The sequence below is a fragment of the Pan paniscus genome, chromosome 11, assembly GCF_029289425.2.
Source record: "Pan paniscus chromosome 11, NHGRI_mPanPan1-v2.0_pri, whole genome shotgun sequence".
NCBI classification, from domain to species: domain Eukaryota; kingdom Metazoa; phylum Chordata; class Mammalia; order Primates; family Hominidae; genus Pan; species Pan paniscus.
In genome coordinates, this window is record NC_073260.2 from 48,637,742 (window position 1) to 48,665,731 (window position 27,990).

A 27,990-nucleotide genomic window follows, 5' to 3' on the forward strand; every position below is an offset into this window, starting at 1 on the left:
GGATAAACCATGGAGAATGGATGCAGTACTTTAAGTTGGGCTCCACAGGTTGTGCACAGGTCCACAGGAGATGATATGCAGCCGTGGTTCTCGTGTGTGTGTGTGTGTGTGTGTGTGTGTGTGTGTGAGAGAGAGAGAGAGAGAGAGAGGCGGGGTGTAGGGGGAAGAAGTGAGGGTATGGGAGTGTGTGCAGACATGAGGGAAAGGAAGGGGAGAAGAGAGGTGGAGATAACGAGTGTGTCATACTGCACCTGGAACTTGGCTAGTACAAAAGGGATGACTCAAAGATTACACTGTTTATTTCTTTTCAAAATGGACAGGGGAAGGAAGGTCAGGAGGGCACCTGAATTTCAGCTGCAGAGCATATAAGAACAAGCCACATGGGGATTCAGTGGTGGCATGGGGGTTGGGAAGGGGTGACTACCAAGGCCTCTGAGGGCAAACTGCACTCACAGTCGGTCCCTGCTCTGAGGGTTTCTGCGCTTTTTATCTTATCCTGCATACTTGGAACAAGGGCTTCCTGGGGATCGTTTTAACTAACGTATTAAAGAGCTATCATGGAAAGGAGCACTTCTAGGGTCCCAAGAGATCATGTACAGCAACTGTGGCCTGAGTGGAGTACATCAGGCCCACTTAGCTGCAGAGGACAGTGATGTTCTTGCAACTTTAGGACCCACCAAGCCTGCAGGCTTCCCATCCTCCTCACTCACTCTTCAACATGCATGCCTCTCAGATTGCTGAGGCTCACAACCTCCTGGGCTTCCTCTCTGACTCAGTTTCTCTCCAGACATCTGCAAACTACTGGGCCTGATCACAGCCCAGCTCTCCAGGTGCCTCTCCTGCTGTGAGCCGTCAGAGCAGCTGCCCCTGCTCCATGCTGCACACTCGGGGCAGCTGAGCAGCCAGGGTCTCTCTCAACACCTCATGGTGTGGCCTGGGGCAGCCACGTGCCAATCCGTCCACCACCCGGCCAGTCTGCCACCATCAAGGAAAACTCTGCCACCATCCATAGAATCTCAGGGCACCAAAATGGTCTCAGGGCACCACGTGACCATGACATGGTGCTGCCTCCTGGGGCTCGGACTGGGGCTCTGGAGATGCCCGGGCCCCTGCACGCCCACTCGGCATCCACTGCTTCACTTCCCTCCCTCTCCTGCAGGCATCCAGGCCTGCCCTGGCCACCACACCCATGCTACCCCGTGAATCTCTTGCTGCCCTGCTCTCTTTTTTTTCTTTTTTCTTTTATTATTATTATACTTTAAGTTTTAGGGTACATGTGCACAATGTGCAGGTTAGTTACATATGTATACATGTGACATGCTGGTGTGCTGCACCCATTAACTCGTCATTTAGCATTAGGTATATCTCCTAATGCTATCCCTCCCCCCTCCTCCCACCCCACAACAGTCCCCAGAGTGTGATGTTCCCCTTCCTGTGTCCATGTGTTCTCAGTGTTCAATTCCCACCTATGAGTGAGAACATGCGGTGTTTGTTTTTTCGTCCTTGCGATAGTTTACTGAGAATGATGATTTCCAATTTCATCCATGTCCCTACAAAGGACATGAACTCATCACTTTTTATGGCTGCATAGTATTCCATGGTGTATGTGTGCCACATTTTCTTAATCCAGTCTATCATTGTTGGACATCTGGGTTGGCTCCAAGTCTTTGCTATTGTGAATAGTGCTGCAATAAACATACGTGTGCATGTGTCTTTATAGCAGCATGATTTATAGTCCTTTGGGTATATACCCAGTAATGGGATGGCTGGGTCTGCCCTGCTCTTTTGTTGCATCTGCCTGGTGAGGTGTCAAGCTCTGCCAAATCCAGTCAGCCCACTTGCTCTGAAGGCCACTTCCCAGTTCCTATAGTTAGCGACACACTAGATGATAGTCCAGCCTGGGCACCTGAGACAGGCCCGATGAACCATGTTGTCCCTCCTCCTATCCAAGTAGTGGCCACCATTCAAGTTAGCAGCCAGAATGTTCCTTTACCCAGAGAGATTTTTCCCACCAAGACCATGTTCTAGGTGCTGGGTTGCACTCGTGAAGGCAACAGCCCCATCTCTGCCCTTGAGCATCCAGAGCAAGTGGGGGTGGGGACTATAAACAAGTCAATGAAAACAGAATCAAGATCATGCGGCGTAGGCCCAGTGTCGTGGTGGAGGGGACCTACTGCCATGCATTGCAGACGTTGCAGCACATCAGCTTGCGTTTGTCATCTTCCCCCTGCAGTCAAAGTCCGGTGAGGGCAGGGACTAAGGTCTGACTTATTCCTCACAGTAGCCAAGTCCTATCACAATGCCTGCTGCATGTCTGGTTGAAAACATGCCTATTTTGTTGAATGAATGACTGTTTTTGTAACTTTTTTTCCTAAAGTCAGAAGGTAGAAACTGTAGTTAAAATGGCATTGGTGACTTACTGGTTGGACGACTCCGTCCACAAATCTGAAATACTACCTTTTATTTTTAACATTAATCGAGCTATTTGGAGAGCAGCCACTTATGTGTCTTAAAGGTCACCTTGAACTTGTTCTTGGCTTTGTAAGATTTACAAGGACTCTTAGCCAAAACAATACACTTAACACAAAGAAAACAATACTTCCATCTTTAAAATTTTGCCTGGCATGGACTTTTTAGAGCATTTCCATTCTAAGATCATTTATAAGATGAAATGAAGGCCACATCCCATTACATTTTAGCAGAGCGATGTGTGTGGGAGAATTGGCTGTGCACAATGGCAATAAACCACATTGTGTGAACCAAGTGGATGAGGGTCAGAGATGAGTTGATCACAGCCTCCTCCAGACCAAGAGGAGCCCAGCAATGTGACTGCACGGCGTTAGGTTTTGTACAGATTGCAAAAGATATTTTAGTCACAGCCAGGGAAGCTCACTCTGTTCTACTTTATCTTCCCCTCCCAAATTTGACAAGGATTCTAAAAATGTACATGATATTACTAATAATGAAGTGTGAACCTAGAGGAAGGAATGAATAGTCTTTTTCTATATATAGACAAATATATTATTAAATATTGTTGAACTAAGATGCAGTTAAACACAGTGAAGTCAAGGACATGGAGGAAATAAAAGGTGTTATAGAGACGTGTCAGGCAGTTAATTAAAATATTACATTATCTTTTCTAAAGTTTGTATGCTTGTAGTATTGACCAGCCTTTAAAAAATTCTAATTTATTGAATTTTTTTCCTTAGTCCAAAAAATACATTCTATTGTATGCCTAATTTTATATTTTTAAAAAAATAAGAGAGTCTTCAAATTGTATATGCTTCAGACCCCTCAATCCTGGATCCTCCCTTTTGGGGAAGGGATATATAATTTTTATAAAGTAAGCTTTGTTTCCTTTTCCTAACAAATTCATTTTTCACAGACAGCTGGGACTAGCTTCTCAAAATAGCAAACTGTGCTGTTATACAAGGTCTCTGGGGGCAGGGGATCTCCTTCCCCACTCAGCTCCTCTCCCTTGCCTTGGTCCCTGACGTCACCCTGACCCCCGACGTCCCCAGCACTTGGTCCCCGACGTCCCCAGCACTCTGACCCTCACCCACCAAACGTGGGCTGGAGGACTCCCCCTCCAGTGCTCGCTTCTGGCCAGCTAGACCCCAGACAAGGGCAGGGCTGCTATATCAAAGGCCAGGTGATGAACATCACCTCCAGAAATGCCACAGGCGGCTGTGAGGGACAACCACTGACCCACACTGCCCAGCCCCTCCACAAAGAGCCTCTGTTTATATTCGTTATTCTTCAAGCACATGTGCAAAGGCCCTGTAACTACCTTCTCAAAGTCACTCCTGAATGGTGTGGGTAAGCTGTGTGGACAGGACACAAGAGAGGGGAAAGCTGATGGACGCCTCTGTGTGTTCTGAGATTTCACATGGACATGCCCTGGTGCTGCACCTTGCATGGGGAATAGGGAGGGGCCCGTGGTTGTGGAGTCTCTGGAGATGGATTTGGTTGCTGGCTGCTGTTTCTGCTTAGCCCCAGACAACATCAGGGACCTGGTTTTGCCTTCCTGCCTTGGACAAGCTCCTCCACACCCGAGTTCTTGTTTGAAAAACAAGAAGTTTAGCCCCCTTAAGTGGTAAATGCCCTCTAGCTCAGGTGTACTCTCACTGTAAGTGGATTTCACATATAGTTCTGAGGAGAGAAAACTGGGATCCGAGTTGGACAGCATCTCCCAGACGTAATCTGCTTCCATCATCTGCATTTTGAACTGCATTACCTAGGATTTATAATCAGATTTAGATCTCCAAAATATGCTGCCTTACCCTCAGTGTTTTCAAGGTCTGTTTGAGCAAAGGCATTTTGTGATGGCTATGGAGGTGCATGCATTTCAGGAATTCTTTTTTTTTTTTTCACCTTTTAGTCCAATTCTTACCAATGCCACTTTCCACGTAAAGCGATTCTCAGACTGAAATGCTGGCATCTGAATGGTGGAGACAGCATATTGGTACACACGATGAAAGTGTGAAGAGTAATCGCTGGGATTTTGTTTACCCGTATTATCCACCAAACTAGTAAAATCCTCTTGATTAGTTTATGGCTTGCAATGCAAAAATAAACTTCCAACCCCCTCTGTGAAATAATAATAATAATATATATATTTTTTGAGATGGAGTCTTGCTCTGTTGCCCAGGCTGGAGTGCAGTGGCACGATCTTGGCTCACTGCAACCTCCGCCTCCTGGGTTCAACAGATTCTCCTGCCTCAGCCTCCCAAGTAGCTGGGACTACAGGCACACACCACTATGCTCAGCTAATTTTTATACTGTTAGTAGAGATGGGGTTTCACCATGTTGGCCAGGATGGTCTCGATCTCTAGACCTTGTGATTGCCTGCCTCAGCCTCCCAAAGTGCTGGGATTACAGGCATGAGCCACCATGCCTGGCCGAAATAATTATTCTTTATTTAAGTCTGTCACTTCATAAAAGCAAAAGCCTAGTGTGAATCCTTTTATGGCCAGTGACTCTCACTCTATCTATTCATAGCCACAGAGTGGAAATAAACACACCTACTGCAGACTGAAGAAGAGAAGGGAAGGATAAGGGGGACCTGCCTGGTTTTCTCACCTGCAGAAGAATGACTCACCTGCAGAGGTCATGGTACACCTGTGATGCAGGGACGGAAAGAGTTTGCATGGAGGACCTGACCTTCAGTGTATGTTACTGATGTATCCAAGTGTAGTCCAGGCCACTGCAGGAGGGGGGTGAAGCTGCTTCATTCGGTGCCAAGCACCGTGCAGCAGGCCTTTGGTTTATGATACTCTATAACCCTCAATGACTCTAAGAGTCAGAGATGACATTAAAGCCATTTTACAGACAAAGAAATGAAGGAAACAGACCACTGAGTAACTCGCTCAAGGTCCCATAGCTGGTGATAAGGTGGAGCCAGCATTTGAGGCCAGACAACCTGAATGGTATGTTGTTAACAGGCCACACTGCCTCCTACCCACAGAAAGTGAATCTTACAAACCATAGAGTGTGCAGTGTCATGTTTTTATATTTCTATATCTATTGCTGTGTCCCTGCATCTGTCCATCAGTAATGATTTAAGAGGAGGTAGAAAGAGGTGCAAGAATCCCCAATCCCTCCCCAACACAGACAGGTGTGGAGCTGCCCCCATACAGAACTACAGTGGTATTACTACATGTCAGGAAGTGGAAAGCAAAAGCGAGCTGGGAGATGGAGAATGGATCCAAACAATTCATTGATTTAGGTGACAAGCATTCATTGAAAACCCCCTAAGGGCCAGCCCACAGGCCTGTACAGGACCCAGGTAAAAGCACGGTGGGTGGGGTGGACAGGAGATCAGAGCGGAGACAAACTGACTGATGCTCAGGCACGAGAAAGTGAAGGCCCTGAAATCACGATAAAAAAATCAACACATTTGGTTTGCAAGTATATGAACAGGCACAACTCCCCACAGCAAACCGATGATGCGGCAGCCAGGCAGAGCCCACCGAATGTCAGCTGGCCCTGGCCGTTTGCTTCCTAAAGACAGCCCCCACAACTCGCCCAAAGCAGGGTCCTCCCAGTGCCGTGAGTGCTCTGCAACCTGGCCCTCAACTCCACCCTTCTCCACTCACTCTGTGCCAGTGACACTGGCCTCTGTGGGTGCCCTGCTCCCCAGGCACGCTCCTGCCACAGGGCATTCGAATTTGCCATTCCCTGGGCGGGGATGGTTCCTCGCTGCCTTCAGGCCTCTTCTCAATGGCCTCCCTCACGGCAAGGTCCATCCTCCCCACACAGCAGAAACAAGCCCCAGCATCCAGACCCCAGTGTGCTCTATGCCCTTACTTAAATGCAGTTCTTTCCTATTGTTCAGTGTCCTTTCTCCCACTGAAATGCAGGGTCCATGAGGGCAGGTGCTTGCTGATTGACTTCTCCCTTCCCAAAGTCCAGAATGGTGCCTGGCACTTAGTGCTTCATGCAACTACAGACTCCAGTAATGTTGGTCCATGGATGGATTAGCTGACATGATGATTGGAAAGTAGACATGAGCACATTCGTTAGGAGAATCTGAATGAAGGCCCGAGAAGAACAGTGGGAAAAAAACAGCAGCTGGCTCAGTGAGGACATCCAGCAGTGACTGGAATCTAGTTCTGACTCCAAAGACCTTGTGCTGTGGCTATTCGTTGCAAATAACGTACATTTTATAAAACTATCTGCAAGTAGGGCAGATTTGGATGATTCAAAACCAGGTCTGGGACTTCCTGCAACATTGGCCTGACCCAACAGGGGAATATAGGACAGACTCCCACAGTGAATCAGGAGCTGACGCACTCACACCGAGAGGGCAGCCACAGGATCTGGTGATGGTTACAAGAGTTCCCTGGAGCCTTTTAGCTCTATTTCCCATGAAAGAAACACACAAAGAAACACTTCTAAAGATGAAAGAATCTGGACCAATGTCTAGGCAACCTGGACTTGGGAGACGTTGTATTCAGAGATGCAGACCCTGCCCCGTGCTGGAAGCATGGTAGACTTGGACTGTATCCAGTATGCTGGCAAACTCTCCCTGCTCTCCACAAGCATACACAACCATATTCAAACACTCACAGTATAACACGCCCACTACACTGCAACAAGGAAGGTTTACACACCCAGCAACAGCCAAGAACCCCAGCCAGGTTCTGTAGGAGATGAAAGGTTGTCAAGAGGTGAAATTGCCAGGTGGCAAACCCCTCCAAGGTGTTTCCTCACACTTTCTCTGTTACAAACACCATAAGATAACCTGACAAGGAGACTTTCCTGGTGCTCATGATGGAGAAAGAGCACTGAAGAGAGAAGAAAAGCTACATCAGTGATGACCACATGTGCTGTGCGGTGTACGTGGTGTGTATTTTCACTGAATCCTCAAGACAGTCACAGACCCAGAGGAGCAGAGCCTGGGGAAAGTTTCCCTTAGTCTAAGGTTCTACAACCGTCATGGGAACATGGGTTCTGAAGCTGGGTCTTGCTGCCCAGGCTTAGCTCTGCTCTTCCCTCTCACTAATACCCTGCCTGATGCCAGGCCTGGGCATGGGGTGCTATGCACCATCAGTCCACAGGTGAGCCCTGCAGGTGTGGAGGGAGCACCGGAAGGTGTGGGACTGAGCTGTGGACAACACAAGGGAGAAAGCCTTGGAAGCTATTATCTGGGAGGTTGGCAATTATGGGGTGATAACTGGGCAACTGCAATATAAAGTGGAATAAGAACCCAGGAGAAGAGGACAACTAAGGAGAGGGTGCTCGATGAAAACACAGAAGCCCAGGCCCCTCTCTCACAGGCCCATGCCTGGTTAGCTCTGACGCCAGCTGAATAGGAAGCACGGCAAATTTGAGACTCTCTTGTATAAACCATAAGCCTCAGTGTCAGGGACATGTGCTGTGAGGACACAGGAGATGTCAGTCTGTACAGGGCAGATAGGGAACAAGGCATGTTCATCAAACAAGAGCTGCACCTCCCAGCCTTCTGCATGGGGTTTATACACATCTCCCAGAAAGGAAGGAGAGAGCAAAAGTCATGGCCATGAAGGATGCAACTGCTGTTTTCGGGAATAGACAACTCTGAATAAAGAAACGGCTTCGTGGCCAAAGAGGCTATGAGCAGGCTTCTTAACCAGCAGAAGTTGGCCAGCCTCATAGTGTGGATTATGCTATTTTGGGTTGACTTCACATGCCAAGATGCTATGTGCATGGTCCCATGACATTCATGTTGGAAATTATTGCTGAGATGGTAAGAAGCCAAACCTCAGCAAAAATAGCCATAGGTGCCTCCACTGAGGGGCAATGTCTTCCCTCCCCACAGCATTCTGCTGCTGGCTGGGGCTGCATCCCACTAAAGACCATCACTCTCGGCACTGCCGCATGGCAACCTAGGCCACTCTTCCTTCTTCTTCTTTTTTTTTTTTTTAAGAGTATTGTGGTCAATTTCTTTTCTTTTCTTTTTTTCTTTTTTTGAGACAGGGCCTCACTATGTTGCCCAGGCTGGTCTCAAACTAGCCTCAAACCATAGTGAGATCATAGTGAGGATGAAGTGATCCTCCTGCCAGGAGTAGCTGGGACTACAGGTGCGTGCCACTGCACTCAGCTAAGATCATTTTTAAAATAAAAGGTATGACAGTGAGGTCTGAGGAAATTCCTTTGAATAGATGGACATGCAGAGAAAACGCTTCTAAATCTAGGAAAAGTTTACGAAGTCGGCTGGGGATTCACCAATTGCCAAACCATGAGGCTGCATCGCTGTTTCTGGTTATGTTTCCAAGGTAAGCAACTCTGTAGGGACACTGAGAGGTGACCAGGGGATCATTTCCCCCAGGGACAACTGCCCCACTGAGCCACCTTGACCAGACCCCCTCGAGGGAACAAGGTTGACACCTCCCAAAGACAGTTCTTTACCTTCTCTGGACAACTGACTGACCACATTGGCCTGTATCTCAGAACCTTCTACAATTTAGATTTACACTGAACCACTGAGGATAGCAAACAGAACCCAGGATTCAGACAGACCCTCTAATGACTGTGGGCCTAAGGCTGAAGCCTTCAAACCTGCACTCACCACTCATGGATGCTACTCCCAGGAACTTTTCCTTAACATCTTTCCTGTTGGCATCTTGTTTCATGTAAAATAGAAGTAAAGTCTGAGATCAAGGGGGTAGTTTGAGAAAAAAAACTGCAGTATTTTAATTTTAGTTGGATAACCACAGAATGTGCTATGCAACCTATAATTTGCCATTAAAAGGAGAATATGGGGCTGAATCACATTTTCTTTAAATATTACATCCCTCGGTGCCCAAAAAGAGTGTTCATTTTAGAGTTAGACTGGGCAAAATAAACACTGGGTCACAAGTGATAGCTTTGGTTAGAAATGTCTTTAGAACAGGCCAGCATGCATGTTGTCAAATGACAATGCATGGCCTCTTCCCAGGGTCATGTGAGGCCAGTCACAAGGAAGCTGAATTATTCCCGATTGTCCACACAGGCCTGGTGGCAGGAGGTGAGGGGGAAGGCACGATACTCACAGGAACTTTCCATTTGTCTTTGATCCTATCAGGACAATTTGCTCAGATTCTTCCCGAGAGATTTTTCCATGGAACCAAGGCATTTTTTCATGGGCTGTGGTAGCGATCAGCTTCTCCAGCTGAGGCTTCTGACTGATGATGGCCTGCTCCAGAGCCTGACCCTGCCACATGGAGAGCAAAGCAGAGTAAACCATACCGAGGAAAAATGAAAATGATGCAGAAGGCATTTCCAATCTATCTCGAGTCCTGGCATGGTAAAACAGGATCAAACCTTATTCACTCATTCATTCAGTAAATAAAACCAGAAAGACCTTTACACATTACTTAAGTACTTTCAAGTGTATAAATAAAAAGAATATGGCCGGGCACGGTGGCTCACACTTATAATCCCAGTATTTTGGGAGGCCAAGGAGGATGGTTCACTTGAGGTCAGGAGTTTGAGACCAGCCTGGCCAGCATGGGGAAACCCCATCTCTACTAAAAATACAAAAATTAGCCAGGTGTGGTGGCACATGCCTGTAATCCCAGCTACTTGGGAGGCTGAGGCAGGAGAATCGCTTGAACCTTGGAGCCAGAGGTTGCATTGAGCTGAGATCATGCCACTGCACTCCAGCCTGGGTGACAGAGCAAGACTCTGTCTCAAAAAATAAAAAATAAAAAAATAAACACACATATCCTTTGCTGTGGCAATCCCAACCCTTTCAAAGTTTATCCTGCAGACGTTGCATACAATTGTAGTATACGATAGGTCTAGAGCAATGTTGTTAGCAGCGTTTATTCATAAACAGCAAATGTGTCCATCAATAGGTACTAGTTAAATAAATTATGGTGCATAGCAGGTGATACCAGATAGCCAAAGAACGGGTGATGCAACTATATGAGTGTTGACACAGAAAGTTCTGCAAGAGACATTAGGAAGCCATAAAATCAAGTGCCTATCAGTGTGTATGGTAGGACCTTGTCAGATAAACAGAAACCAATGAACACCTATCAATGCCTCTCTGAAAAGGCCCTCCATGCACTGGGTAATGGTGGTTCCCTGCGGTGGAGAAACCCACACTGCTGGCACAAAGGTACCCACCCTCTCAGCTGTGGCTGTGAAAGAGGAAAGGCTCTTATCAGAGAGAGGCATTTTTTGGCCAAAATTGATGCTTAAGGAGATGGTTGTGTTATTTGGGCACACAGGGCACATAGGCACACGTGTTGCATGTAGCCAGGAAGTCTGTGTGGGGTCACAGGGCCCCCTGGGCCCAGGGAGCAGGACCGGCTGTGGCCCACCTGCAGGTTCCATGTCTGCTTCACATATTCCCTGATGAGGTTTTCCTTCAAATCCTCAAAGGGCCCAGTCTTGGGCTGCACCCCTTGGGGCCGGTTGAAGGGCTTCTTGAGGAGGCAGACCAGGCCATCAGACTCCTGGGAGTGGTAGTGGCAGAGGTCGGCAGGGCTGGCATGGGTCCTGCCACCAGCGATGGCGTAGGTGCCATTCAGCTCCCGCTCGATGGTGTAGTGGTGTGCCTTCTTCCCGTGGGCCACGGACAGGGCGAAGCCGCCCAGGTAGTTGCGGCTCTGGCGCAGCAAATAAAGCCCATCACTCATGCCCCCCTGGACCAGGTAATCTTCTGCCTCCTCCCGGGTGATGTTGCCGAAAAAGAAGGGCAGGTGGTTGGCGCTGTCAGCCATGCCGCTGCTGGCCATGCTTCAGGGGCCGGAGGGCACACACCTGCGCAGGTGTCCACCTGGGCAAGACAGAGACAGAGAACTTTGGTGAGGACCCCACGTGGCAGGGAACGTTTGCTAAAACCACTCAAACACTTTCAAAGTGGAGACAAACCCTCCCATCTCTGAACAAAGGCACTTCCCTCTTTGGCCCTCCCAACACACAGTTGTCGTTCTGTTCACATCATCATTACAGTTTTCAGCATGCCTTCTAACTAAGCTAAAATCAGAGCATTTGATGGAAGTGACCAAATTAAATAATTCTTTTTTGGGGGGAGTGGGGAAAGGCAAAGAATTCTAAAAATAAACATACCGCAAAGAGAAGCAAACAGAAGGGCTATTGCAAAACAGGACTCTTGGGCTGACCCTCAGGGTCCCAGCAGCATACAGGAGGCAGAATCTACATGAGAACAAACCAACTGCTCCTCCTGAGTCCAGACAATGTTAGAGAAGCCTTGCTCCTCATCACAGTGATATTACCAAGGAGGACGCTACCACCACCTCACCCACCTGAGCTGCAAGACGCTGCCTCGAGCAGTCAGTCACACGCTGGTGCTGAGCCCCAGAGGTGAAGTGAGGCCACGTTGAGGGCCCACACGGAACTGTGACTTGTGGTCACCATAAGGCCTTCCCACCTCCAGCCCGGGGCTATGACAGCAACAAGCCATTGCCTGAGACATGAAGAGTGACACCCTCCCGGCTCCCGAGGCCTGGGGCCCATAGGCTGTCTTCTCCCCGCTTCTCCAGACCACTTCCTGGGCAACGCCACTTCCCATCTGCAGGGCCCGTGTTAAAGAGATAGTGCCGGTTCCCAGCCCACGAGGACATCTGACACAGGAGAGACACTGCTTGCAGTAAATAAATACATTTCAGAAGCAAAAAGAAAGGTGGCCAATGCATATTTAACATGGAGAGTATTCCCTCTCAATCATGGTTGTAAACTAGAAGGATACATATTGCCAGCCCCAAAAGTATCCAAGGAGGCACATTTTAACCAAAAGGGGCTGGTCGTGAATGGAAAATTATCTAGATGACTCCATCCATTTATCCAGGGAGCAAAGCGCATGTCCCTCATGGTACACACACACACACACACACACACACACTCTCCATACCACATGCACACTACATGCATGCCACACACACTATGAACACATGCCACACCTGCACTACACACACACCATGTACTACATGCACACTATGCACATCACACACACCAAACACACAAACTACATACACACCACACACACGAAACACACTACACACATCACATGCTACACTACATACCTGCTACACACACAAAACAGACATGAAACACACCACTGCATGCACACAACACACATCACACACACTACCCCACACACATACACACAAACTACATACACACCACACACGAAACACACCACACACACCACATTCTACGTTACATACACACAAAACACACATGAAACACACCACATGACTACATGCGCACTACACACATCACATACGGTACACCACACACCACACACATCACATACACTACACCACACACACGCACTCCATACCACATGGACACTACATGCATGCCACACACACTACGAACACATGCCACACCTGCACTACACACACACCATGCACTACACGCACACTATGCACATCACACACACACCACACACACAAACTACATACACACCACACACACAACACACTACAAACAACACACACTGCACACACAACACAAATTACATACATACCACATACAACACACTACACACACTACACACTCTACACACACCATGTACTACATGGACACTATACACATCACACACACCAACTACATGTACACCACACACAAAACACACTACACATATCACACACTGCACACACAACACACAAAAACTACATACACTCCACATACAACACACTACACACACCACACACACTACACACACCATGTAGCACACGGACACTACACACATCACACACACCACAAACTACATACACACTACACACACAACACACTACACACATAACACACTGCACACACAACACACACAAACTACACACACACCACATACACTACACACATAACACACTACACACACCATGTACTACACACATCACATACACTACACACACAAAATACATACACACCACACACAGTACACACTACACACATCACACATACTACACACATATCACACACAAACTACATACACACCACACACACCATACTATACACAACACATGCTACACTACATACACACTACACACACAAAACACACGAAACACACCACACAACTACATGCACACTACACACATCACACACACTACACAACACACATACACCTCCGCATACTACATGCACACTACATGCATGCCACACATATGGACACATACCACACATGCACTACACGCACACCACACACACACAAACTACATACACACTACACACACAACACACTACACACAACACACACACACTGCACACATACCACAAACTACATACACACTACACACAGAACACATTACACACATCTTACACACACTGCACACATGTCATACACAAACTACATACACACTGCACACATACTACACACAGTATACACAAACTACATACACAGTACACACACAACACACTACATGCAGCACACAAACTACATACACATTACACACATAACACAGTACATACCCACACACACTGCAAACACACCACACACACAAACTACATACACACGACACACAACACACTACATGCAACACACATACGACATACACACTACACGTAAAAACACACACAAACCACACCACATCACTACATGCACACTACACACATCACACACACTGCACACTCACCACACACAAACTACATACATGCCACACACACACCATAGTACACACAACTCACACGACACTACATACACACTACACACACAAAACACACACATGAAGCACACCACACCACAGATCCTGCAGCACGATGATGTGAAGCCGCTTCTTCTCAACATGCACTATCCTACAATGGGCTATAAAATGTAAGAGCGTCAGCCTGACACAGGCGACAGAGTTTTCCCCAGACGGTGTTTATCCTCAAGTCAGTACTCCTGGGCGAGCCCCTAATGAGGCATGGGTTTTATTATAATTTGAGGGTATTAATCATCATTTCCTGGCTTGCCTCTCACAGCAGTTGACTATCAATGAATTTTCTTTGTCCAACAAGTTTCTAAATATTCATCTCTTAGCAAGGTGTTTTTGTTTTTGTTTTTTAAAGTATATCTACATTTACTTTTGAGTCTAAGAATGCTGTTAACAGAAAGACATCTCTGGAAACACAGTGTGCTGATGAGTCTCTTGGAAGAAATACTTCTCTTTGGACTGCTTTCCCCTTTCTACAGTTTTTTTTTTTTTTTAGTAGAGACGGGCTTTCACCACATTAGCCAGGATGGTCGCGATCTCCTGACCTCGTGATCTGCCCGCCTTGGCCGGGCGTGGTGGCTCACGCCTGCAATCTACAATGCTTTTGTTGCAGGCCAGCCACTGCCCCCAGCCTGCCTTTCCCCCACTCCACCCTTTTCCTGCAGTGGGTCTTCTCGGGCCTCCAACCTCATTTCCATTGTTTCCCCTGCAGCCCAGCACGTCTCATACTTCCATGTGGCCTGGGGGCTCTGACACACCCAGGGCCTGAGAGGCTGCTGCTCCTGCAATCCTGGTGATGCGGATGCTGGGTTCTGATGCCACCTGAGACCAGGTTCTCCATCTTCTCTGCCTTCCCTGCCCAGGCGGTGCCCCAGCCAGGAACCCAGGAGTCCTCCGCAGGCCTTGCATTCTCTAAGGTTCGTTTTCCAAGCGCCCTTGGTGCATGTTCCTTACTGCCCATATCCATGACCCCTGCTTGGCGTAACCCTGTCCTTTCCACTGCTGCCCTTCACTCCTCACCTTCTGCCCTCCTGCTTCCTGACGCCTCCCTCTCCAGCTGCCCGGTCCTCCCTCAAAGCACACATCAGCCCTCCCTGCCTATTCCAACATGCCCAGTCCACAGACCACACTGGACTGCACCGGGATGCTGTGGCTTTCCCTTCTTGTTGTCACCACGTGTGCTTTCTGCTGAGGCGTGCAGCTCTTCCTCCTAGCCATCTCAGTCATCCTTGCAGACCCAGCTCAAATACCCCTGTCGCTGTGTACCTGGCCCCGATGCTTGCGTCCCCTCTGCAGGGCCCAGGTTACTTTTTATGTAGTTGCAGAACAGCAGACTGCACCATCAGCTCAAACTGAGACAGTAACTTTGTAGGAACAAAATTTTAAATAAAATGAGAGCAAATACTTTTTAATTCATATAAATCTTAACAGAGCTACTATTTTAAAAATTCATTGGCTTGTCACTAATCATTACATCGGTGCTGGCACTTGGGCATGAATCCCATATTGAAGTGAATGGAAAGGAAGTGAGACAGGCTGTGGTCGGGTCTTGGGGAGCATCTGCAGACCCGGAGCAACCTCCAGGCACACGCCAGGGACACTCTGTGTGGCTTTGATGGTGCATTGCAGATATGTTCCCAAGCAGGTGGCAGAAGAATGTGCTGCACTCAGTGTCAGCACCGATGTGGCTGATGGCCCTTTTCTGGCCATGTGACTTCCTGTGCTGGAGTTGACCTGGGTGTGTTGGTGGTGATGGTTTGGGCAGAATCACTGGTTCACTGTAAGGACAGCTTATGGCCCATTTTTGGGCTACTTAATTGGGGGAATAAACAATGTCCATGGTGTTCCTGTGCATACCTTCTCAGGACTGGCACCCACCGGCACCCACCCGGGGCCTTGTCCTGGTCTCCAACCTCCTCTTTCTCAGGCCACCTTGGCAGGAAATGGCCATCTCCATTCCAGACACTGCCCACGGTGGCCCAGGCTGCTGTTCTCAGCTCCACTTTTCAGATATCAGCTCGCAGTCTGTATGGCAAATCCAGAGAGTCTCCCTTTTCACCCAGTGTAGTCTTGGCCACGGCTGTGGCATCTCTGCCACCCCCACCAACTGAGACAGGGACGGAGCCCGCGACTTTCCCCTGCAGGCATTCCTCCTACACACACAGACTCAGTCCTTCCCGCCTGATGCTTTTGCCAACTCACAACGCTTAACTCTGACTACAGGCACAGCCCATGGCTCAAATTCTCTTTAGCATTCCCAGGGATCATTTTCTCCTAAATAGTGTTTAGAACTTGCTCCCTATTTTTTCTTAATTCAACATTCCCAGTTATTTTTTTCCATGTGTGACACTACTTCATTCCAAAGCACAAAACTGAGAAACAAACCAGGCCACTTAGCTCCTCCTTAACTCCACCTGTACCCCTCAGCCTGCTGGGTCTGGCACCTCAGTGAACACCTGGGGAGGTAGCGGTTCAGCAAGGAGGGTTTTCAGGTGTCTGGTGAGCTCCTGAAAACACTGCAAATCCCTTGCTCTTTTGAGACCTTTTTTTGTGACACAAGTTAAGTGTGCACTTAGTTGTAGAAAAATGTTTTTTGACATGAAATAATCTTTTGTAATGTCCTGGGCCGCATACCTCCCTTCCCTGCCTAATTTTTCTCTGCAGCACATCTCCATAAGGCAGCAGCCCTTTAAATCATGATTCACTGTTGAATTTGAGTATTGTCTCAAATTCACCAGAGGGCCAGCTCTGGGAGGTGAGAATAGGATGACCTTGTTCACTGCCATATCACCATGCCTGGAACAGCTCCTAGTGCAGAATAAGTCATCAAAAATATTTGTTGGTTAATGGGTATTTATTTCTCTCCACTGAGCACCTGACCTGCATGTCTGCTTATCTGACGTTCCCCCTTGGATGTGTAACAGACAAGTTGACCTCCACATACTCCAGATGAGGCTTTTGACTCCTCCTGCCACTCCCTCAGCAAATCTCTTCCTCCCTCAGGCTCTGCTAATTGAGGAAATGACACTGAGCACCACAGTTGCTGAGGATGAGACCCTGGCTGCTTTCAGGAGTCTTCCCTCTCACCAAGTCAGAAAGGAATGTGCTTTCTACCAGAAGCATTGGCCACTCACACTGATGCAGGGAAGCCATGAGCTTGTGCAGGAGCTGAGCTCCATCTGATGCAGTCACAGGGATGGAGAATCTTGAAGCAGGTTAGATGAGCTGGTCTCCAGGTCCTCTGAGTAGCTTTTCTTTAAAATATATTCCCAAGCCATCATGTCTCCCCATAGCTCCTGAGGCTGCCCTCGTGGAAGCCACCGCCATCTCTCAGGTATTGGAAGTCTCACCTGGTCCTTCCTTTCCTGGCTGACAATTCCCTACCCTGAAGGTGGAGTGAGGCTCACAAAGAACCTCTCCATCCACATCACATTGCAAATCTTCATCGCTCCTCCACAAGGCTCTCCTTGACCAGGCCCGAGACCTGCAACCTCACCTTGCTCACTATCTCCACCACACTGTGCTTCTGCCTCCAGGTTGAGGCCTCTCCTGCCTCCTGCTTGGCTTCCTCCTTCTCAGGCCTTTACTCAGAGAGTTGCATCATGATGATCCAGTCTCAGGTGCTGCTTCGGCCTACCTCGGCCACCCCCGCACATAGTTAACTTCTCAAAAGCATCTATTACCTTTGTAGCATCAACACAAACCTGCCCTTTCCCTAAAATGTGAGCTCCAAAGGTCTGGAGACTTCACTGCCTTGCTCAGGCTTCAGGGTTTAACCAGAGGCTGGCAAAACTCTGCTCGATGGAAGCATGTTGCTCTTTGCTTTTTAGGATTTCCACAGTGAATATACAACTGACCCTTGAACAATGTGGGGATGCTGACCACCCACCCTGTAGTAAAAATTCATGTATAACTTTTGACTCCCCCAAAACTTAACTAATAGTCTACTGTTGACCAGAAGGCTTATCTATAACATAAATAACTGATTAACACATATTTTGCATGTTATATGTATCATATACTATATTCTTATAGTGAGGTAAGCTAGAGAAAAAATGTCATTAAGAAAATCATAAGGAATAGAATATCTGTTTACAATACTGTACTGTATTTATCAATACCATAAATTTACTGTCATCTGTTTACAAGATGACTCATCCATCTGAAATGGCAGGCAACCACGGCTACAGTCCTCCATCTACAATCCTCATCAAGCAATTCAGCTTTTTCTTATAATGTCATGACTTCTTGGGAGCACTTCCAGCCTCACTGTGACCCTTCATATGGGACCCATGGTGTTATTCAGGTTGTACGGTATTGCACTAAACATTATGAAAAATACTTGAGAACTGCAAGAGATCACTTATTAAAGATCACTTTTTACTGCAATATGCAATTTACTGGAGAGATGAACTGCTCACACAGAGATGACGAGCATCACACAGTGATTTAGGCAGGTGCTTGCAACTCTCGAGCTCATCACAATAGCAACAGGAAGTGGCTATGAAATTATTACAGCAGTACAGTGTGTACTGCAGTTAATTTTATGCAATTATGATTTAATACTGCATCTTTATATTTATTTACATTTTCCTCGACTGTGAATGGCATATAAGTATTTATGTGTAAGTTTTGATAAATTTTAATTTTAATAATAGATTTGTACACATTTTATGGTAGTAAATGAAAAAATAGACTACATATATTTTGTGCATTCAATATACACTTAACTTTTTCTTAACTTTTTTTTTTTTTTTTTTTGAGATGAAGTCTCGCTCTGTTGCCCAGGCTGGAGTGCAGTGGCACAATCTTGGCTCACTGCAAGCTCCGCCTCCCCAGTTCACGCCGTTCTCCTGCCTCAGCCTCCCAAGTAGCTGGGATTACAGGTGCCCACCACCACGCCTGGCTAACTTTTGTATGTTTAGTAAAGACGGCGTTTCACCTTGTTAGCCAGGATGATCTCGATCTCCTGACCTCGTGATCTGCCCTCCTCAGCCTCCCAAAGTGCTGGGATTAGAGGCGTGAGCCACAGCGCCCGGCCAACATTTTTTATATTTCTGGGCTATGGAGTTCATCTGCAAGTTTTTAAAATTGTCAAAAACCTTCAAAACTTTTTTCCAATATTTTTGTTGAAAAAAAAATCCGCATATAAGTGAACCCACGTGGTTCAAACCTGTAACGTTCAAGGGTCAAAATTGTATGTTGCTTTTGTAATAAAAATGCTAAACATGCAATTGCTGTGTGTCCAGATGGAGGCTAACAGGGTCAGAATCAGAGAACCCTGGCAACTAATCTGTGAGATGCTCCAGCCCTGTGGCTGCTTCAGATGGAGCTTGGTTCCTACATAAGCTCCTGGCCTCTTAAGGGAAGGGAACTCACTCCAATGTGTGCCGATGCTTCTGTTGGAAAACACTTTCTTATCTGATTCCCCATCTCTCCTTCCCCATCTCTCCTCCTCCATTTCCCGTCTTCCAACTGTGCACAGGACAAAGAGAACACAGCCAGTTCTGCTTCCCCAAAACAACCTGCAAATGCTTGCTCTTGGCAGCCACTCCAAGTCAATGCATTCTTCCTGCCTTGACATTATTTCAAGACCTCTCACTCATTTTGTCCAAACAATTTCACATCACCCAAGCCCCTCTTAAAAGTGCACCGGCCCCAGTGACGCTGCCAAGATTTCCTGGGCCCGTGTCCAGCTGTCCATGAATGCAGCTATGGGTGGCCCCATCCGTCCAACATCTCTGCTGGGCTTCTGGAGAATGAACAGCTTCCCTTTTCAAAAGCATGTGGTCAAAACACATCCCCCACACTCAATTTACAAATTAAGATGGTTGCCTTTACCCTGTTCCCCCACCTTATGATGGTCCCACCCATTTCCATCTGGCACCATTCATCACATTAGCTTGGGGTTACTCAACCTTGGCACTCTTGACATTTGGGCTGGATCCTTCTCTGTTATGTGTGTAGGGTCGGGGGCTGTCTCATCTAGTACAGACTATTGAGCAGCATCCCTGGCCTCTCCCCACTAGATGCCAGTAGCACCCCATTCCCCAATCATGACAGCCAAACATCGTCTCCAGATATTGCCAAGTGTTCCCTAAGGGTAACTTACCCCTGACTGGAAACCACTGTGTCAGCTATTGTGGACACAAATCTGATGTGCCCCTTTTATTGCTCTAGCGCAGGGGTGTCCAATCTTTTGGCTTCCCTGGGCCACACTGATAAAAGAAGGATTGTCTTGGGCCACATATAAAATATACTAATACTAATGATAGCTGATGAACTACAGAAAAGAAGGGAAAGAAATCTCATAATGTTCTAAGAAAGCTTACAAATTTTAGTTGGGCCACATTCCTAGCTATCCTGGACCACATGTGGCCTATGGGCCACGGGTTGGATAAGCTTGTTCTAGCCTTTTTACCAATAAATTAGATGAACAAATATTCCCCTATTTAATTTGTTAACATCATTGCCAATGAACAAAAGACAAGCCTGGAAAGGAATGGAACCCCGTGGAGGTGGTTCCACTGGGCCAGAGAGCAGGAAACCCAGGGATACAGAGGTGAGAATCAGGAAGGCTGGCGACCCGGCCCAGCTTTGTGGGACCTGGGCACCATAGCAACAGAGTTCTTCACTGGTGAAAGGGGATGACAGTATACCAAAGCCACTGTAACTAATTTCAGTCATGAGTGGGGAGTGTGGAGGGGTGCCCAGGGCAACTGGACCCTCTCAAGTGGGAACTTTGAATAGAAGAGGGAAGGATAAGTCATGGTGAGATGAAGAAAAGAGAAAAGCATGGGCAGCCAGATTCATACTTCATAAGAAGGCGTGCATGTGTGTGCATGTGTGTGCACACATGTGTGTGCATGAGGCTGGGAGACAGACAGACATGCCCACCCCCACCTGAGGATGGTGGAAAGTCAGTGAGGGCTTGAACTGAACCAAAGACAATGCTTTCTTACCTCAAAATCCTCCCTAGTGCCAGTCAGACTTCACCTTGCACGTGATACACCATGAGGAGTTAAATCTAGAACGGAGTCAGATTTATTCTACAGGCTTTGATTCTTTCTGCCCCACACCAAAGAAGCCCTACCAGCCACCCTCCTGGAGCCTGCAGAAATGGATGAGCCCATCATATCCCACTAGCATCCTCATGTCTTCCATGTGTTTTACTTAAATTATACTGTATCGTTTTGCACTTACTGGCATGTTTCAATCTTCTCTTCCAACTAGACTTCCATAGTCCATTTCCCCTATGCCAGGACTAAGGCTGACTATACAACCTTTGCCCTTTAAAATGCATTTAGTTGGGAAACTATCATTTGTGTAGTTCTACCTTATCAGGCAGCAACTTTATAGATGAAGAGCAATAGATCCATGCTTGCCACCATAAGTACAATGTTTCAGATACCCTTTCAGCTAATTAAGAAATGATGTTTCTAGGGCAGTCTGACTGGAAGATTAGGCACAGATGCTCACACCTGAGCAAGCAGCTGAACAAGCTGTCCAGAGCCCATTCTTCTGGCAGAGGAAAATTTCATCCCCTACAGAGGAACAGCCAGCATGAATGCCAACATGATGAAGGGGGGCTGAGCTCTATAGGCCCACCTGACACTAACACTCCCAGCTCCCTGTCCCACCTTAGAGTTTTAGTTCTGTTTGTTTGTCTATATTCCCCAAAGCCACTAGAATAGACACTCCATTAGTGTAAGTACGTTTACCATTTTGTTCCCTACTGCCTAGAACAGAGGCTACTTTAAGTATGGGTCTTCAGTCTTCAAATTTTGTTTGAGAGTTAAAATGTATACATGGCAGGCAGCCTCCAAGATGGTGCCCAGTGATCCTCACTTCCTGGTACTCCCATCCCTTGCACACAGAGTGGCTGACTGCAGAGTGACAATGTTGGGTCTCTGAAGCTAGCTCATGAAAGCCCTTAACACTTTTCCTCAGCTTTTGGATTGCTCACTCTGGGGAAACCAGATGCCTCATTGGAAAGATGCTCAAGTAGCTCTTTGGGGAGGCTCATGTGGTAAGGAACTGAGGCCTCTAGCCAATAGCCAGCAGTAAGTGACCAGCCGTATGAGCAGCCACCTTGGAATAGTATCCTCCAGCCTCTATCAAGCCTTCAGATGAGACTGTAGCCCTGGCCCACACCTGACTACAACCCTACAGAGGGCCTGAGCCTACCCAGCTATCTCAAATGCTTGGCCCACAGAAATTATGAGCAATAATAAGTAATTATTGTTGTTTTAAACCACTAAGTTTAGAGTGATCTGTTATGTAGCAACAGATAACTGATATAGTATGTGCAATGGAGTTGGGCGAGAGAAGCAACAGTGCTTAATGGATATTTAAGTAAATAAATATTTGAATGAATTGTTGACAAAAAAGGCTGGTGAGTGTATGAGCTAGGTTCTAGGAGCTGGGCTCTGGCAGAATCAGAAGAAGACTTTCTGGTATTGAAGAGGTACGTGCAGCTAAAATAGAGGTTAGGAAGGAAGGAGCTGAGCCCAGTGTGTGCTCCTGGAAGCTGCCTGCCTCACCCTGGCTTCTTTCATGTCCACGTTTACCTGTAGAAAATGGTTAGAGGACTAGCTGCCCAAACCCTGCAAGGGCCACATTATCTGAGCCTGGCACTTAGAGATTATGGGAACCAGGATCAAAGGCAGAGGCCAAAGTTCTGATTAATTTATTATCACTAGTAACATTTTAACTAATAAATCTTCATGGTGTCATTTCTTTCTTTTCTTTCTCCTCTCTCCATTTCATCGATATCATACTTCTGGTTCTGTTCTCTTTCCATCTTATGCATGAAACAAAATACAGTTGCTTCTTGTTATTCACAATAGTTATGCTCTATAAAATCACCATGAAAGCTGAATTTGCAAATCCTGAACAGTTGCTCCTGGGGAAATATGGTGTTAGGTTTTTGTGATCCTCTGGTTACAACTTTTTTGTCAATCAATCAATACAGAACCTTGTTTTATGTGTATTTCTATTTAAAGATATTTATTTCATATATATTGTTGATTCATTAACCTTGAACTCATGGTCAACAGCACAATAACTCATGCCTGAAAGTAGCTTCCCTAACACACGTATTTTCTCTGTAAAGCACATCACAACCTTCTTGCACTTAGAGACATCAGACAGTAAGTACTTTAGCATTGTGTTTGGGGCCATTTTTAAATAGCAAAATCACCCCAAAAAAGCACAAAAATGCAAAAACCATGGACTAAATAGGCCAAGAGAAAAGAAAATGTGTTTATAAGAGCTAAAACAAGAAAGCAGAGTGTCACCTTGTGCGACCTCAACATATGTGTTGGGTGACTTAAATTTTTCACTGCTTTGTGCACGTCACAAATGACTGCAAAAGTGCTGTGAGTATTGATTTTGGGGTTGCAAACAGATTTAAATGAATAGGTGAATGCGGAGATATGGAATCCATGAATCATGAGGACTGATAATAAGTAATTTCCCTTCCGTCTCCCCAACCTTCCCTGAAAAGACCCAACCTCATCCATAAAGATATATAAATTTACCTTGGATGTTTTGGGAAAATAGTTATCTCTATGTAAGACTGTGTTCTTAAATATATTACTCCTATCTCATAAATCTGTGTTCATTTCAGGATTTTCTAGCTTGGCATTGAACCAGAAGAGGTAGCCTATGTCTCTGTATCCCTTTTTATTAACCCATCTGTCCTAGTTATCAAGGGGCCTCAGCCCTGAGATTCCGGGCTTCTGCTTTTCTTGAGACCCACTGAAGCATGGCTCCTGCAGGTGCTGCCTCCTCCCCTCCAGCCCCCTCAACTTCCTGTAGTTCACATTTCCAGCAGTCCTTAGCGATTGAAGGTGTCTCACTTTCACATCCCTGGGCCATGAGAGCCCTCCTATCATACAGAGACAGTGGGGGGAAATAAGTGGTTCTCTGGGAAAAGATCACCTGCAAACAATTGCTGCCAAATCCATACCATTTAAGGGAACAAAATCAGCACAGTGCAGAAAGATATCCAGGCTTATCACGCTCAAACCACACAGCCCCCTCAATGCAAAGCAGCCCTGTTAAGATGCGCCTAGGAATTTCCTCTGCAGCTTGAAGCTGAGAAAATTGTCAAGACTTGGGTGAAAGGAAACTTCATCTGTGGGTTAATTTTCATAAGAAAGAGGAGGCCGGGTGCGGTGGCTCACGCCTGTAATCCCAGCACTTTGGGAGGCTGAGGCGGGTGGATCACAAGGTCAGGAGATCGAGACCATCCTGGCTAACAGGGTGAAACCCCATCTCTACTAAAAATACAAAAAATTAGCCAGGCGTGGTGGTGGGCGCCTGTAGTCCCAGCTACTTGGGATGCTGAGGCAGGAGAATGGCGTGAACCTGGGAGGCGGAGCTTGCAGTGAGCAGAAATCATGCCACTGCACTCCAGCCTGGGCGACAGAGCAAGACTCCATCTCAAAAAAAAAAAAAAAAAAAAAGAGGAATGAGTCCAACCAGAGGGAGAATTGATCTTGCTGGTTTGGTCAGGGACTGGCTGATTAATTACAGAGAAATGACCAAGGAAGAGGTGATGTGATGGGACCACCCCACCCAGCACCAGGCTCTGCAAACAAGCATGTTTGACTCATCTGCAAAGGGCTGGGGGCACTGCCTTGTGCGGCAGAATCCCACTGTGCAAAAGAAAACATGTGGACACAGACCTGTGGCCTCAACACTGAGGAACAGAACCCCAGCTGCAGGACCTGAGTTGGCCTTGCATCCACTCCACTGGCTTCGTCAATAAGTATCACTTGCCCTCCACGGCGCCATCCTGAGGCCTGCCTGTGCATCACACTGCACAGGGTGCCTGGTCTCCAAGGCACAGCCTTACATTGTGCACATTCTGCTGAGCGGTTGACTCTCCCATATTTGCAGGCATACATGGGGGACTTCTTAGTATATAGAGATACACAATTCAGAAACACAAAGTGAAGCTAAGGATGGTAGCATGAGGCATGATTTTTACTAATGTTTAGAAATAGAGGGATATTGAAATACTTGAAAACATTATCCAAACCTTCAACACCAAATTCTCTTGCTGTGCCTTCAGAACTTAAAAGATTGAAAGTGCATCAAGTAAAGGCTGATCTACCTCAACCAACACATAGACATTTTCAAGCTCTGCAAAAGACACTCAGAAATCTCTTCTCTATGCCCACCTTGCCATAATTAACACAGAAACAGATATTATGCTTTGGTGTTAACATTACGTTAATATAAATGTTAACTGTGTAGTTATAAATAAACAACCAGCCCATCTGGTGCATTTAATTTATAATCTAACTGATTGATTCACTCAATATGCTTGTTGAGCATCTATCACGTGCAAGTCATTATGTCAGGCACCATGTGAGAGAAAGATGAACCTCCTGCCTCCCTGACAACAGGTAGGCAGAAATGGCTCACGAAAGTAAGAGAATAAGGATCTGGTCCAAGAGTTCCACTTTCATCCTGGGGACTGTGTGATTTCCAGGTTCTCTACTATCCTCACGTCTTCTTGCCTCTAAGTGGGACTGGCCAAAGCCACCTGCAGATTCTAGTTCTTGGCAGGACTCTGGCTCATGAAAGCTCACATGTCCGGTTCTTCCTGAGTGTGGTCTTCAGGGCACCCCACCCTCAGACTCCCTTCTGGAAAGCAGGGTTCTGGGCCCACCTCAGACCCAGCAAATAGGGCATACGGACAAGAAGGGTAAATTTTAAACAGCTTCCTAGGTGATTTTTTTTTTTTTTGAGACGGAGTCTTACTCTGTCACCCCGGCTGGAGTGCAATGGCACGATCTCCACTCACTGCAACGTTTGCCTCCTGGGTTCAAGCAATTCTCCTGCCTCAGCCTCCCAAGTAGCTGGGACTACAGCGCACACCACCACACCCAGCTAATTTTTTGTATTTTTAGTAGAGACAGGGTTTCACTATGTTGGCCAGGCTGGTGTCAAACTCCTGACCTCATGATCTGCCCACCTCGGCATCCCAAAGTGTTGGGATTACAGGCGTGAGCCTCTGCGCCTGGCCTGCTTCCCAGGTGATTTTTAAGCACTCTAATGTCTGAGAACCTCTGCTATAATCTAATATTGCCCTATTCAAGTGCTACAGTGTGACAGGGAGGCAAGTTGACCGCGTTCAGTGTGAGCGAAAGCAAGTTGCCACTTGCCACGGGTGGGGAAGAGAGCCAGGGAGGACAGTCAAGTCACCGTGCTGTGCTGGTGACCGGGCCAGGCTGCAGGCTCAACCTGGGAGACATCTCTGCAGTTCTTCTCCACCAGGAAGAAGTACATGCCTCATCACACAGGTGTGCTCAGAGAAGGGGGAAGGGACGCACACGCAACACACACACAATTGGTAATTAAAAAGAGAGCTAGCTTTGGTGAATAATTAACAGAACACTGGGTTGCAACCAAAGTTGCCACTTAGCAATGTCCCTTGCACGCTCTTTTGAGCAGAAGAGGACAGGGTGGGGTTGCAGCCAGCAGTGTGGGGCGCATATTGACCCTGAGTGGGGCCAAGGACGTCTCCCCAGTGAACTGCACCATCTACCATGTCCCAGGGCCACCTCATCACTCACTCTTCTCTGGGGAAAAACACAAACAACCAACAAGATGCTAGAAAAAAGAACTCACGTTGAATATGCCTGATAGATCTTACTATATTGTTTTTATCTAGGCAAATCACATATGGATGATGAGAAGGGCAGCGCAGTTGCAGGCTTTCCTTGATCCTGCCCTGGTACCCATCCTAAGATACTTTCCTACTCAGCTGTGAAGGCCTGGGCAGGGCGGGGTGGGGGGGGTGGTGAGGCCACAGCGGACTGCAATGACAACAGCCGGCAGACCTAACATCTCTTGTCTGTGCCTTAGTGCCTTGCTGAAGTTTCCCGCTTTCAGGCTCTATTTTACTTTTCTATCACTACCTTATGAGCATAATCTTTATGGGGATCCTGCAGCTGCTAGAGAAACCAAAACACCTGACTTAAGCAAAAAGGACACAGTAAATGTGGATTAAGAAATATCTAGAGTTTTACTGAATGTCTATTTAAAAAAATCGCTAGCATTCTTTTTCCTAGCCAGTTAAAAAGTAATTGCGGGTAACTCAGGACTGCAAGATATTACAGGAGCTTATGATGGTCTCCTGAGATTTTATAATTGTCTTTCATAAACCTGAGACATAAATATACCCAATGCTTAAAGCAAAGTGGCATAGGTTATAGGAAGGAGAGAAGGATGCTTTAGCTGCATCATAACTGCAGGCAAGACAAGATGGCAAACCGCTAAACCTTCCAGCTCAAGATGGACATGTGCTCAGTGGAAGAATGTTAGCGGCAGAGGAGAGGAAACGCAGACGCAGGCATGAAACCTAAGTATCCCTCCTACAGACACCCACAGATGCGCAGAGCCTGAGGTTAGGGTTTCTAAATATGCTTGATTCCCACAAATTTGACCTACCTCCCTTTCCTGGATTCAAACGCAGATCTGGAATCCCAGGCGCTGGGCAGTATAGAATGTGGGAAGGGAAGAAGCACACAAATCTGAGAGGAGTATCTTAAAAGGAAAACAGCTGAAACAGAGAGAAAGCACAAGACAGGCATCAACAAACCAGAGTGCTTCCTGCTGCTGGACGATGTCTGTAATTAGGGAAGTGGGCTTTTCCTCAAAGTGTCAGCATGCAAAACAAACCAGAAAGCAGAAGTGTGAGATCCCCAGCAGCATGGGGCCTCTTTTAATTGCACATTCAAAATGAAGTAATGCTCTGAGACATGGATACCTCCAGAACACACACCAGTTGAGGAGGGAGCCAGTGGACAGGGCTGTGCCATTTAGTGCTTAGCCAGCCTGG

General features: G+C 46.9%; 1 protein-coding gene across 2 annotated transcripts in view; it reads right to left on the reverse strand.

Annotated features, from left to right (window-relative positions):
- The window catches only part of SYK (spleen associated tyrosine kinase), a 97,126-nt gene that overhangs the window by 43,584 nt on the left and 25,552 nt on the right, over positions 1–27,990 (reverse strand). For both annotated transcript variants that reach the window (XM_055091786.2, XM_055091787.1), the window contains exons 2-3: positions 10,794–11,251; positions 9,516–9,676 (exon numbers count right to left, since the gene is read on the reverse strand). In XM_055091786.2, the coding sequence (XP_054947761.1) occupies positions 9,516–9,676; positions 10,794–11,210 (578 nt within the window). In that variant the 5' untranslated portion in view covers positions 11,211–11,251. The remainder of the gene's footprint in view (positions 1–9,515; positions 9,677–10,793; positions 11,252–27,990) is intronic.